At 43.2% G+C, this 15,497-nt stretch overlaps 1 protein-coding gene across 1 annotated transcript in view; it reads left to right on the top strand.

The window, feature by feature from the left end:
- Positions 1-15,497, top strand: part of LOC139415380 (A-kinase anchor protein 12-like) — a 67,452-nt gene that overhangs the window by 21,343 nt on the left and 30,612 nt on the right. The window contains exon 2 of the mRNA XM_071163487.1: positions 2,307-2,412. Within this exon, the coding sequence (XP_071019588.1) occupies positions 2,307-2,412 (106 nt within the window). The remainder of the gene's footprint in view (positions 1-2,306; positions 2,413-15,497) is intronic.

The following is a 15,497-nucleotide window of genomic DNA, read 5'->3' as shown; positions in this document are numbered from 1 at the left end:
AAACAAATCTGCCTTCACAGCGTGCTGCCTGTGTTAAGATGTGTTAGGATTCGGCATGGGCCTTCAGATCCTCAAAAAGTTCTACAGCTGCACCATTGAGAGCATCTTGAATGGCTGCATCACCGCTAATTGAGGGCCTGATGATTATTTGACAAGTTGAATGACGTGTGCTTCAATAAAACTGTGTACTGTTGGGGGTACTCGAAGACCAGTTGGGAAGCACTGGCCTAAAGTATGATGGCATTAGCATTATTGGCATTTGCAATGCACATTGTTTACATATTGTTGAGCTTATGTGTTATAAATTTTAAAACGATAACAGTACAAAATGTAAATTCAGCAAAAAAAGAAATGTCCTCTCACTGTCAACTGTGTTTATTTTCAGCAAAGTTAACATGTGTAAATATTTGTATGAGCATACAAAGATTCAACAACTGAGACATAAACTGAACAAGTTCCACAGACATGTGACTAACAGAAATTGAATAATGTGTCCCTGAGCAAAGGGGGGGTCTAAAATAAAAAGTAACAGTCAGTATCTAGTGTGGCCACCAGCTGCATTAAGAACTGCAGAATTGCAGAACTGCATCTCCTCCTCATGGGACCACACCAGATTTGCCAGTTCTTGATGTGAGATGTTACCCCACTCTTCCACCAAGGCACCTGCAAGTTCCCAGAACTTTCTGGTGGGAATGGCCATAGCCCTCACCCTCCGATCCAACAGGTCCCAGATGTGCTTAATGGGATTGAGATCCGGGCTCTTCGCTGGCCATGGCATAACACTGACAGTCCTGTGTTCACGCACAGAACGAGCAGTATGGCGGGTGGCATTGTCATGCTGGAGGGTCATGTCAGGATGAACCTGCAGGAAGGTTACCACATGATGGAGGAGGATGTCTTTCCTGTAACGCACAGCATTGAGATAGCCTGCAAGGACAACAAGCTCAGTCCGATGATGCTGTAACACACCGCCCCAGACCATGATGGACCCTCCACCTCCAAATCGATCCCGCTCCAGAGTACTGGCCTTGGAGTAACGCTCATTCCTTCAACGATAAACTCGAATCTGACCATCACCCCTGGTGAGACAAAACCGCAACTCGTCAGTGAAGGGCATTTTTTGCCAGTCCTGTATGGTTTGTGCCCATAGGTGACGTTGTTGCCGGTGATGTCTGGTGAGGACCTGCCTTACAACAGGCCTATCAGTCCTCAATTCAGCCTCTCTCAGCCTATTGCGGACAGTCTGAGCACTGATTGAGGGATTGTGCGTTCCTGGTGTAATTCGGGCAGTTAGTGTCTCTAAGACCGTTCCACAGGTGCATGTTCGTTAATTGTTTATGGTTCATTGAACAAGCACGTGAAACAGTGTTTAAACCCTTTACAATGAAGGTCTGTGAAGTTATTTGGATTTTTACGAATTATCTTTGAAAGACAGGGTCCTGAAAAGGGACGTTTCTTTTTTTGCTGAGTTTATATATCCTGAAGTATTCAGACTCCTTAACTTTTTCCACATTTTGATACTTTACAGCCTTATTCTAAAATGGATTATATTAGTGTTTCTCCTCATCAATCTACACATAATACACCATAATGACGAAGCAAAAACAGGTTTAACATTTTTTTTGCAGATGTATTAAAAACAGAAGTACCTTATTTACATAAGTATTCAGACCATATGCTATGAGATCTCAGGTGCATCCTGTTTCCACTGATCATCCTTGAGATGTTTCTATAACTTGATCCACCGGTGGTAAATTCTATTGATTGGACATGATTTGCAAAGTGTCACGTTCGTCGTATTGATGAGACCAAGGCACAGAGTGATTTGAATACATACTCATTTAATAAAGAAAGAACACTAAACAAACTAACAAAATAGCAAAACGACCGTGACGCTATATAAACCGAGTGCTGGCAGGCAACTACACATAGACAATAACCCACCAAACCAAAATGGAAAATGGCAACATAAGTATTATTACTGCACTGTTTTAAGTCTGAGATGGCACTTACCCTTGTGCACCCTATGGGCATGACACCTCTGGGAGGTGTATAGCTACTTTGTTATGAATTTGACATTATATGTCATTGTTGGATGGAGGAATATTATTATGATACATGTTTCTTTATTTTGAAACCTTGATGAAAACCATTTGTTTTTTCTGCTCTCTTGACATGACAATTTGTGGATTGAACACTGTGCAGATGCCGTGCTTTTACTGATGAGTATCTCTGCTGTGTTGTTGGAGTTATAGTTCAGTGCTCTCTCTCTCTCTCTCTCCTCTCTTCTCCCCCTTCCTCATCAGCTCCAGCAGAAGAATGGACAGATCTCCATCACCAGTCTGAATGGGAAGGCAGATGAACAGACAGAGCTCAATGACCACTCAGAGGACAACACCCTGGCAGAGGAAGGTTAGAGAGACAGTTGTTTATTTATCTATATGATTGTGATTGTCTGTGAGCTTGTGTTTATGTATGGATGTGTCTGTTTGAGTTCGTCCCTGATCGTATTTGTGCATTCGATGTGCAGGTGGGTGAGGGGGGTGTGAGAGAGTGTGTGTGTGTGTGTGGTATGGCCCCTGACTGACACAAAATACAATGCCACCCATGTTCAGCCTCTGGCCCTTTGTGTGTGGGTGTAGATGTCTGTGTGATCTGTAGATCCCTGCAACTATGTCCCTCTAGACCCTCTTGATCCTTCACTAATCTTTCTGTCAACGCTGAAGGGACACCTACAGTCTCTTACTGGAGCTTTGAAACAGGTCCCTCACACGGTGACCAGACCGTTCATGTGCAACATCGCGCACATCATTTTGTTCACCCACACCAGACGCAATCAGGACATGCAGGTTGAAATTTCAAAATTAAATCTGAACCAACTATATTAATTTGGGGACAGGTCAAAAAGCATTAAACATAAATGGAAATGTAGCTTGCTAGCTTGCTGTTGCTAGCTAATTTGTCCTGGGAAATAAACATTGGGTTGTTATTTTACCTGAAATGCACAAGGTCCTCTACTCCGACAATAATCCACAGATTATAATCCACAGAAACCGAGTTTGATTCTAGTAATCTCTCCTCCTTCAGGATTCTTCTTCTTCTCTGGACTTTATATGGCAGTTGGCAACCAACTTTAAGGTGCATTACCAACTGGACTGGACTGTGGACCTCAGTTCATCTTTCAATCACCCACGAGGGTATATGCTCCTAAAAACCAATGAGGAGATGGGAGAGGCGGGACTTGCAGTGCATCAAGCGTCACAAATAGAACCAAGTTCTATTTTAGCGCCTGGCTACGCAGACGCTTGTTGACGCACGCTAGCAGTGTGGTGCAATGATTGAATAACATTTATGTGTACATTTATTTTGCATCCCTCGCACATGCGAGCCATGTGGTCAGCATGTCACACACTCACATAGCCACCACACATCTGGACTGCATAGAGGCTTAGTTGTTCTAGGTAATCTGGTGTGTAGACACCTGCCCATTAACTTGAACTAGCCTGAAAGTAATTTTTTTGTGGGGTCTTAACTAAAGCCAGGTAGAATTCCTTAAGACCCTGCCCACTCTGTGTATGCGTGTTTGTTTATTTACGTTAACGTAAACGTTAACGGTCTCCATCTAGGAGGAAAGTGCCCATGCAGCCCTCACAGATAAATATTTAGCAGGCTGCGACCCGACTCGAACAAAAGTGACCATCGCCGTTTAATAACTCTGTTCTGCCAGGGGAAGGAGTAACTCTATACTTCTTTAAACAGAGGGATATGTCACATACCACACTGTCAAAAAGCCTATTTAATGAAGTGATGCACTGTATGTAGAGAAAGATCTGGTGAGATTAGACATACAGTACATTAGGAAAGTATTCAGACCCCTTCACTTTTTTCCACATTTTGTTACGTTACAGCCTTATTCTAAAATGGATTAAATAAATAAAAAATCAGAGAAAGCGAAAACAGGTTTTTCTAAGTTTTTGCAAATTTTAAATCAGAAATAACTTATTTACATAAGTATTCATACCCTTTGCTCTGAGACTCAAAATTGAGCTGAGGTGCATCCTGTTTCCATTGATCATCCTTGAGATGTTTTTACAACTTGAATGGAGTCCACCTGTGGTAAATTCAATTGATTGTACGTGATTTGGAAAGGCACACTCCTGTCTATATAAGGTCCCACAGTTGACAGTGCATGTTAGGGAAAATACCAAGCCATGAGGCCAAAGGAATTGTTCGTAGAGCTCAGAGAGAGGATGGTGTTGAGGCACAGATCTGAGGAAGGGTACCAAAACACTTCTGCAGCATTGAAGGTCCCCAAGAACACAGTGGCCTCCATCATTCTTAAAAGGAAGAAGTTTGGAACCAACAAGACTTTTCCTAGAGCTGGTCGCCCGGCCAAACTGAGCAATCGGGAGAGAAGGGCCATGGTCATGAAGGTGACCAAGAACCCGATGGTCACTCTGACAGAGCTCTAGAGTTCGTCTGTGGAGATGGGAGAACCTTCCAGAAGGACAACCATCTCTGCAGCAGTGCACCAATCATCAAACATAGACTTGGAATCACTTGCCACTTTAATAATTGGAACGCTTGTCACTTTAATGTTTACATAATTCTTTACTCATCTCATATGTATATACTGTATTCTATTGTACTCTATTTTAGTCAATGCCACTCCGACATTGATGAATCTAATATTTATATAATTCCATTTTTTTACTTTTAGATGTGTGAATTGTTAGATAATACTGCACTGTTGGAGCTAGGAACACAAGCATTTCACTACACCTGCAACAACATGTTAAATATGTGTATGTAACCAATACAATTTATTTAATATGGTAGAGTGGCCAGATAGAAGCCACTCCTCAGTAAAAGGCACATGACCGCTGGCTTGGAGTATGCCTAAAGGACTCTCAGAACTTGAGAAACTAGATTCTCTGTTCTGATGAAACCAAAATTTAACTATTTTTGGCCTGACTGCCAAGCGTCACATCTGGAGGAAACCTGGCACCATCCCTAAGGTGAAACATGGTGGTGGCAGCATCATTCTGTTGAGATGTTTTTCAGACTAGTCCAGAGCGCTCAGGACCTCAGACTGGGGCGACGGTTCACCTTCCAACAGGAAAACGGTCCTCAGCTTCGGGACAAGTCTCTGAATGTCCTTGAATGGCCCAGCCAGAGCCCGGATTTGAACCTGATCGAATATCTCTGGAGAGACCTGAAAATAGCTGTGCATGGGCCACAGGATCTCGTCATGGTATCTATGTGCATTCAAATTGCCATCGATGAAATGCAATTGTGTTGCCAATACCATAACCCCACCGCCACCATGGGGGACTCTGTTCACAACGTTGACATCAGCAAACCAATCGCCAACACGGCACCACACACACTGTCTGCCACCAGCCCGTTACAGTTGATGCCATACACGTGGTCTGCGGTTGTGAGGCCGTTTGGACGTGAGGCCGTTTGGACGTACTGCTCTATCAACCCCATCACCCTCTTGTGTTCAAATACCCACTTCAATATTCCAGTATTAAAGTGGCAGTGCAATTAAAGTGATTTTCCAGTTTTTTTAAATACTGGACAAAAATATAAACGCAACATGTGAAGTTTTGGTCTCATGTTTCATGAGCTGAAGTAAAACATCCCAGAAATGTTCCATATGCACAAAAAGCTTATTTCTCTCAAACGTTGTGGACAAATGTATTTACACCCCTGTTAGTGAGCGTTTCTCCTTTGCCAAGATAATTAATCCACATGACAGGTGTGGCATTTCAAGAAGCTGGTTAAACAGAATGATCATTACACAGGTGCAGCTTGTGCTGGTGACAATAAAAGGCCACTCTAAAATGTGCAGTTTTGTCACACAACACAATGCCACAGATGTCTCAAGTTTTGAGGGAGCGTGCAATTGGCATGCTGACTGCAGGAATGTCAAACAGAGCTGTTGCCAAATATTTGAATCCAAATTTCTCTACCATAAGCAGCCTCCAATGTCGTTTTAGAGAATTTGGCAATATGCCCAACCAGGCTCACAACCGCAGATCACTTGTGACCACGCCAGCCCAGGACCTCCACATCCGGTTTCTTCACCTGCAGGATTGTCTGAGGAGGGCGGGGGTGGTGCTGTGGAGTATTTCTGTCTGTATTAAAGCCCTTTTGTGGGGGAAAACTCTGATTGGCTGGGCCTGGCCCCCCAGTGGGTTGGCCTGGCTCCCCAACCCATTCAAGTTAAGTCCATAAATTAGAGCCTAATGTATTGATTTCAATTGACTGATTTCCTTCTATGAACTGTAAATCAAATCAAATGTATTTATAAAGCCCTTCTTACATCAGCTGATATCTCAAAGTGCTGTACAGAAACTCAGCCTAAAAGCCCAAAAAGTTAGCAATAGAAGCACGGTGGCTAGGGAAAACTCCCTAGAAAGGCCAGAACCTAGGAAGAAACCTAGAGAGGAACCAGGCTATGAGGGGTGGCCAGTCCTCTTCTGGCTGTGCTGGGTGGAGATTATAACAGAACATGGCCAAGATGTTCAAATGTTCATAGGTGACCAGCAGGGTCAAATAATAATAATCACAGTGGATGTCGAGGGTGCAACAAGTCTGCACCTCAGGAGTAAATGTCAGTTGGATTTTCATAGCTGATCATTCAGAGTATCTCTGCTGCTCCTGCTGTCTCTAGAGAGTTGAAAACAGCAGTTCTGGGACAGGTAGCACATCTGGTGAACAGGTCAGGATTCCATAGCCGCAGGCAGAACAGTTGAAACCAGGTGGACTGGGGACAGCAAGGAGTCATCAGGCCAGATAGTCCTGAGGCATGGTCCTAGGGCTCAGGTCCTCCAAGAGAAAGAAAGAAAGAAAGAAAGAAAGAGAGAGTTAGAGAGAGCATACTTAAACAGGACACCGGATAAGACAGGAGAAATACTCCAGATATAACAGACTGGCCCCCTGACACAAAATACTGCAGCATAGAGACAGGAGTGGTCGTGAGACACTGTGGCCCCATCCGACGATACCCCCGGACAAGGCCAAACAGGCAGGATATAACCCCACCCACTTTGCCAAAGCACAGCCCCCACACCACTAGAGGGATATCTTCAACCACCAACTTACAATCCTGAGACAAGGCCGAGTATAGCCCACAAAGATCTCCACCACGGCACAACTCAAGGGGGGGGGCGCCAACCCAGACAGGAAGATCACGTCAAGTGACGCACCCCTCCCAGGAACGGCATGGAAGAGCACCAGTAAGCCAGTGACTCAGCCCCTGTAACAGGGTTAGAGAATTCCTGTGGAGAGAGGGGAACCGGCCAGGCAGAGACAGCAAGGATGGTTCGTTGCTCCAGTGCCTTTCCATTCACCCTCACACTCCTGGGCCAGACTACACTCTATCATAGGACCTACTGAAGAGATGAGTCTTCAATAAAGACTTAAAGGATGAGACCAAGTCTGCGTCTCTCACATGGGTAGGCAGACCATTCCATAAAAATGGAGCTCTATAGGAGAAAGCCCTGCCTTCAGCTGTTTGTTTAGAAATTTTAGGGACAGTAAAGAGGCCTGCGTCTTGTGACCTTAGCGTATGTGTAGATATGAACGGCAGGACCAAATCGGAAAGATAGGTAGGAGCAAGCCCATGTAACGCTTTGTAGGTTAGCGGTAAAACCTTGAAATCAGTCCTTGCCTTAACAGGAAGCCAGTGTAGAGAGTCTAGCACTGGAGTAATATGATCAAATTTTGGGGTTCTAGTCAAGATTCTAGAAGCCGTGTTTAGCACTAACTGAAGTTTACTTAGTGTTTTATTCGAGTAGCCGGAAAGTAGAGCATTGCAGTCTAACCTAGAAGTAACAAAAGCATGGATACATTTTTCTGCATCATTTTTGGACAGAAAGTTTCTGATTTTTGCAATGTTACGTAGATGGAAAAAAGCTGTCCTTGAAATGGTCTTGGTATGGTCGTCAAAAGAGAGATCAGGGTCCAGAGTAACGCCGATGTCCGTCACAGTTTAATTTAGAGACGACTGTACAACCATCAAGATTAAATGTCAGAAGATCTCTTTGTTTCTTGGGACCTAGAACAAGCATCTCTGTTTTGTCTTAGTTTAAAAGTAAAACATTTGCAGCCATCCACTTCCTTATGTCTGACACACAGGCTTCCAGCGAGGGCAATTTTGGGGCTTCACCATGTTTCATCAAAATGTACAGCTGTGTGTCATCCGCATAATAGTGAAAGTTAACATTATGTTTCCGAATTACATCACCAAGAGGTAAAATACAGTGCCTTGCGAAAGTATTCGGCCCCCTTGAACTGTGCGACCTTTTGCCACATTTCAGGCTTCAAACATAAAGATATAAAACTGTATTTTTTTGTAAAGAATCAACAACAAGTGGGACACAATCATGAAGTGGAACGACATTTATTGGATATTTCAAACTTTTTTAACAAATCAAAAACTGAAAAATTGGGCGTGCAAAATTATTCAGCCCCCTTAAGTTTATACTTTGTAGCGCCACCTTTTGCTGCGATTACAGCTGTAAGTCGCTTGGGGTATGTCTCTATCAGTTTTGCACATCGAGAGACTGACATTTTTTCCCATTCCTCCTTGCAAAACAGCTCGAGCTCAGTGAGGTTGGATGGAGAGCATTTGTGAACAGCAGTTTTCAGTTCTTTCCACAGATTCTCGATTGGATTCAGGTCTGGACTTTGACTTGACCATTCTAACACCTGGATATGTTTATTTTTGAACCATTCCATTGTAGATTTTGCTTTATGTTTTGGATCATTGTCTTGTTGGAAGACAAATCTCCGTCCCAGTCTCAGGTCTTTTGCAGACTCCATCAGGTTTTCTTCCAGAATGGTCCTGTATTTGGCTCCATCCATCTTCCCATCAATTTTAACCATCTTCCCTGTCCCTGCTGAAGAAAAGCAGGCCCAAACCATGATGCTGCCACCACCATGTTTGACAGTGGGGATGGTGTGTTCAGCTGTGTTGCTTTTACGCCAAACATAACGTTTTGCATTGTTGCCAAAAAAGTTCAATTTTGGTTTCATCTGACCAGAGCACCTTCTTCCACATGTTTGGTGTGTCTCCCAGGTGGCTTGTGGCAAACTTTAACCAACACTTTTTATGGATATCTTTAAGAAATGGCTTTCTTCTTGCCACTCTTCCATAAAGGCCAGATTTGTGCAATATACGACTGATTGTTGTCCTATGGACAGAGTCTCCCACCTCAGCTGTAGATCTCTGCAGCCTCTTGGCTGCATCTCTGATCAGTCTTCTCCTTGTATGAGCTGAAAGTTTAGCGGGACAGCCAGGTCTTGGTAGATTTGCAGTGGTCTGATACTCCTTCCATTTCAATATTATCGCTTGCACAGTGCTCCTTGGGATGTTTAAAGCTTGGGAAATCTTTTTGTATCCAAATCCGGCTTTAAACTTCTTCACAACAGTATCTCGGACCTGCCTGGTGTGTTCCTTGTTCTTCATGATGCTCTCTACGCTTTTAACGGACCTCTGAGACTATCACAGTGCAGGTGCATTTATACGGAGACTTGATTACACACAGGTGGATTGTATTTATCATCATTAGTCATTTAGGTCAACATTGGATCATTCAGAGATCCTCACTGAACTTCTGGAGAGAGTTTGCTGCACTGAAAGTAAAGGGGCTGAATAATTTTGCACGCCCAATTTTTCAGTTTTTGATTTGTTAAAAAAGTTTGAAATATCCAATAAATGTCGTTCCATTTCATGATTGTGTCCCACTTGTTGTTGATTCTTCACAAAAAAATACAGTTGTATATCTTTATGTTTGAAGCCTGAAATGTGGCAAAAGTTCGCAAAGTTCAAGGGGGCCGAATACTTTCGCAAGGCACTGTATATAGTGAAAACAATAGTGGTCCTAAAACGGGACCTTGAGGAACACCAAAATTTACAGTTGATTTGTCAGAGGACAAACCATCCACAGAGACAAACTGATATCTTTCCAACAGATAAGATCTAAACCAGGCCAGAACTTGTCCGTGTAGACCAATTTGACGTTTCCAATCTCTCCAAAAGAATGTGGTGATCGATGTTATCAAAAGCAGCACTAAGGTCTATGAACACGAGGACAGATGCAGAGCCTCGGTCTGACGCCATTAAAAGGTAATTTACCACCTTCATAAGTGCAGTCTCAGTGCTATGATGGGGCCTAAAACCAGACTGAAGTGTTTCATAAACATTGTTTGTTTTCAGGAAGGCAGTGGGCTGCTGCGCAACAGCTTTTTCTAATATTTTTGAGAGGAATGGGAGATTCGATATAGGCCGATAGTTTTTTATATTTTCTGGGTCAAGGTTTTGCTTTTTCAAGAGAGGCTTTATTACTGCCACTTTTAGTGAGTTTGGTACACATCCGGTGGAAAGACAGACGTTTATTATGTTCAACATAGGAGGGCCAAGCACAGGAAGCAGCTCTTTCAGTAGTTTAGTTGGAATAGGGTCCAGTATGCAGCTTGAAAGTTTAGAGGCCATGATTATTTTCATCATTGTGTCAAGAGATATAATACTAAAACACTTCGAGTGTCTCCCTTGATCCTAGGTCCTGGCAGTTGTTTAGACTCAGGGCAACTGAAGTCAGTTATTAGTTCACTGACCATAACTGCCTTGGAAGTGAGGGATCTAACATTAAGTAGCCCTATTTTGAAATGTGAGGAATACGCAGATTTAAAGAGGAGTCCGTAATTTGCTTTCTAATGATCATGATCTTTTCCTCAAAGAAGTTCAGGAATTTATCACTGCTGAAGTGAAAGCCATCCTCTCTTGGGGAATCCAGCCTTTTAGGTAGCTGTGCGACAGTATCGAAAATACATTTTGGATTGTTCTTATTTTCCTCAATTAAGTTGGAACAATAGGATGATCGTGCAGCAGTGAGAGCTCTTCGATACTGCACGGTACTGTCTTTCCAAGCTAGTCGGAAGACTTCCAGTTTGGTGTGGCGCCATTTCCGTTCCAATTTTCTGGAGGCTTGCTTCAGAGCTCGGGAATTTTCTGTATACCAGAGAGCTAGTTTCTTATGACAAATGTTTTTAGGGGTGTGACTGCATCTAGGGTATTGTGCAAGGTTAAATTGAGTTCACCAGTTAGGTGGTTAACTGATTTTTGTACTTTGACGTCCTTGGGTCGGCGGAGGGAATCTGGAAGGGCTTCTAGGAATCTTTGGGTTGTCCGAGAATTTATAGAACGACTTTTGATGATCCTTGGTTTGGATCTGAGCAGATTATTTGTTTCGATTGCAAACGTAATTAAATAGTGGTCCGATAGTCCAGGATTATGAGGAAAAACATTAAGATCCACAACATTGATTCCACAGGACAAAACTAGGTCCAGAGTATGACTGTGGTAGTGAGTAGGTCCAGAGACATTTTGGACAAAACCCACTGAGTCGATGATGGCTCCAAAAATGTGAATATTATCTGCCATGACTACAAGGTCCAATAGGAATTCAGGGAACTCAATGAGGAACGCTGTATATGGACCAGGACGCCTGTAAACAGTAGCTATAAAAAGTGATTCAGTAGGCTGCATAGATTTCATGACTAGAAGCTCAAATTGAAATTTGCTTTCATAAATGTTAGCAACACATCTGCCTTTGCAGGATGTGCGGGGGATATGGTCACTAGTGTAACCAGGAGGTGAGGCCTCATTTAACACAGTAAATTCATCAGGCTTAAGTCATGTTTCAGTCAGCCCAGTCACATTAAGATTATGATCAGTTATTAGTTTACTGACCATAACTGCCTTGGAAGTGAGGGATCTAACATTAAGTAGCCCTATTTTGAAATGTGAGGTATCACAATATCTTTCAATAATGGCAGATATGGGAGGTCTTTATTCCAGTGAGATTGCTAAAGCGAACACCGCCATGTTTAGTTTTGCCCAACCTAAGTCGAGGCGCAGACACGGTCTCAATGGGGATAGCTGAGCTGACTACCCTGGCTGTGCTAATGGCAGACTGGCTAATAGCCTGCTGCCTGGCCTGCACCCTATTTCATTGTGGAGCTAGGGGAGTTAAAGCCATGTCTATGTTCGTAGATCAGATGTGAGCACCCCTCCAGCTAGGATGGAGTCCGTCACTCCTCAACAGGCCAGGCTTGGTCCTGTTTGTGGGTGAGTCCCAGAAAGAGGGCCAATTATCTACAAATTCTATATTTTGGGAGGGGCAGAAACGTTTTCAACCAGCGATTGAGTTGTGAGACTGCTGTAGAGCTCATCCAACTGTGAGGGGGCCAGAGACAAATACTCGATGCCGACACATCTTTCTAGCTGATTTACACGTTGAAGCTATGTTGAGCTTGGTGACCTTCGACTGTTTCATCCTAACATTGTTGGTGCCAACGTGGATAACAATATCCCAATACTCTCTACACTCGGCAGTTTTAGTTTTAGCCAGAACCATCTTCAGATTAGCCTTAAAGTCGGTGGCCCTGCACCCTGCTAAAAAGTATGATCGCTGAATGATTCATTTTAAATCTAATACTACGTGTAATGGAGTCGCCAATGACTAGGGTTTTCAATTTGTCAGAGCTAATGGTGCGAGGCTTCGGCGTCTCAGAGCCCGTAACAAGAGGAGTAGAGACCCGAGAAGGCTCGGCCTCTGTGGAGAGAACCGTTTGAAAGTTTCTGTCGGATGAATGAGCGACACCGGTTGAGCATTCCTACAGCATTTCCCTCCAGAAGCCATGAGAAATTTGTCCTGCTGCAGGGACTGTGCGAGGGGATTTATACTACTATCTGTACTTACTGTTGGCACAGACGCAATTTTATCCTTTCCTACTCTGAAATTACCCTTGCCTAACGATTGCGTCTGAAGCACAGCTATCCTTGCCGTAAGGCAATCGTCCTCCTGTATATTATGAGTACAATGACTGAAATTAGAAGGCATCATGTTAATGTTACTACTTAGCTTCGGCTAGTGGATGTCCTGACAAACCACGTCCAGATAAAGCGTCCGGAGTGAAAAAGTTTAACGAAAAAAAAGTCGAGCGAGGGATAAACTTAAAATATAAACGTAATTAAAAAGTAAAAACCGTCAAATTGTCAGGTAGCAAAGTAAGGTTAGCAACAAAATGCACAGCAGCACATAAACAAGTCTGCAAGTTGTGACCAGAAGTGACACACACTAACAGTCCGTTGAGGTCGGTGTAACTCTAGAGATACACTGGACAAAAATATAATTGTCAGGCGCATACAAAACATTAAGAATAAATAAATGATAAATATATTTTTTTCGTTATTTTCATAAAATTAACAGTGGTTTTATTATAAAGACTGCATGGGGGCTTTAACTTAAGGCCTGTTTTTTTTATGCTGGAGATACATGGGGCGTCACTGGTATAAAACTTTGGTGGTGCCGTGATATCTATATACTCCAGATATCTATATTTTGGGGATATACGGTTCAGCAATGGTTATGTAGCTGTGGTTATGTAATGTCTATTTCATGTTTGTTATAGAAATGCGATAGGCTTACTGTAATGAAATGTTCATGATATTGAGGCTTTTCCTCGGTAAATACAACACACATCGTCTTTCCAAGTAGGTTTGAACCCACAGTCTTAGTGTTTGGGCAACATATTCCAACCAACACAGTAATCTATGCTACACTTTATTACACTAAGCTCTGTCCAATCCATCTATGCGGGAGTGTGTGCCAGTATGTATGGAAGTCAAGGAATGTGACGGTGATGATGACTCACACAGAACGGAAGCACTGGTCCATACAGGGGGATAGGAAGAGATACAGGACGACACGACCCCATCCAAAGTATTCTTCGCCTCATCAGACAGAGTAACATTCCTCTCTCCCTGACTCACTGTCAACTCAGCATTATAATACTACTATAACACCATAGTAATACAGTTCAGTAGGTTGCTGAGAGAAATACACACTTCCTAATTAGTCACTGTTATAACAGAGAGCCTCAGTGGTGTCATCAAAGCCACATTCTTGGTGAATTAATGTTGGCGCCACTGATTTATTAAGTGGGTATAGCTGTGTGTGAACTCTAGTTAAGCTATCCAATATTAACCTTATTCATTCCGAGACTCTAACTACATTTTCAATATGGGCATGTTTTATGTTGTACATTCATCTCCAGACGTGTGTTTATGACATGTTAAAATAAAAAACGTTTACTTACTTGTTTGCTCGGGTACTTCAGTTAAATTACTATAAGAGAAGTATTACAATAGTAAGCGGTGGTTGAACAAAGCAGACTTTTCTCTAATAGGATAAGACTTTCCTCTAGAACCTTCAGGCCATTTTCACTGTGAGAAGGGCTTTCCCTGTACTCCCAAATAGAGATATGTTTTAAGGGTCAGTGTCCCCTTGGCATTCCTCTCACCCCTCCCGGATGAGAACCATGAAGCCTTTATTTAATTTCAGTTCATTTCTCAAATGGACTTGCCATTTTAATATACTGCTTGTTCTATTGTGGGGTATTTGTCCCCATAGGCATTATGAGGCTCCATCTCAGAACACTCTGTGTGGGGATCCATCCAGACAGTACTCGATTAGAGACGTTAGCACCCATTTGAGAAAAATAATTGGAAGTGTAGGAATCATGAATGAAGGCTATTTGTGGTTCTGGTGTCTTAAGTTGCGTTAAGGCTCATTGACTCCATACTACTTCCTTCCATTGCTAATATAATAATCTTTCTTTGCAAGGAACTCCAAAGAGTTTGAAGTCTCTACACTGCCTCAGCGGAGTGACTCTGGAAACATCCCTTCATGACTGGTGACATTTGCCATGAGATATGGAGCAGTGAGCTGTCAACTCTCCAGAAGTGAGGGATTTCAGACTGATTTCCAATTGCTTTTCTAAAGTCTGGTGGAACTGTATTTGAAGAACACAGGGGGGCCGAGTGAATAGGAGAGAAAGGGGTGAGGGGTAGTGTAGAAAGATCTCCCAAAGAGATCTGGTATTACCGAGAGCTAAACCCCCCCTATACCTCTCTCCTCCATGCACCCTTCACCCAAGCAGGACGTTCATGCTGCTTGGGTTCCGAACACACACAATGAGGTGGGGAGGAAGGGGTTTCGGGGGTGTGAAAGGGGAGTGAGGAGAGGTTGGGTGTGGGGGGGACTTACCTGAAAGATCACGACAGACTCTGTCATCCTGGATGGCCACTGAAGGGAATAGGGGGGGAGGAAATGTGAAACTTATTCAGAACAGTTGAAAAAGACAGTAAGGGGGGGGAGGAGGAGGTGGGGGTGGTCCTTACATAACATGTATGTCAGTCAGGGCCATCTGTTGAAATATGTGTGTAGCCCATTTTCTCCCCTCAGACTAACAGACACACGTGCTGGACCAGAGAAAGAGAGTGCTCAGCAACCTCTCTAATGGCAAACATCAGATACGGCAACATGCAATCCCAGTTTTTCCCATCCTTATCGATTACCTTCCTGAGCATTGACTTCAGGGTGGCTGAGTCTCTCAACCTCTCAAATAATCTGTCTGAG

Source organism: Oncorhynchus clarkii, chromosome 8 (assembly GCF_045791955.1).
Source record: "Oncorhynchus clarkii lewisi isolate Uvic-CL-2024 chromosome 8, UVic_Ocla_1.0, whole genome shotgun sequence".
Classification (NCBI taxonomy): domain Eukaryota; kingdom Metazoa; phylum Chordata; class Actinopteri; order Salmoniformes; family Salmonidae; genus Oncorhynchus; species Oncorhynchus clarkii.
The sequence above is the reverse complement of the archived record's forward strand: the minus strand, read 5'-3'. Positions and strand labels throughout refer to the sequence as shown.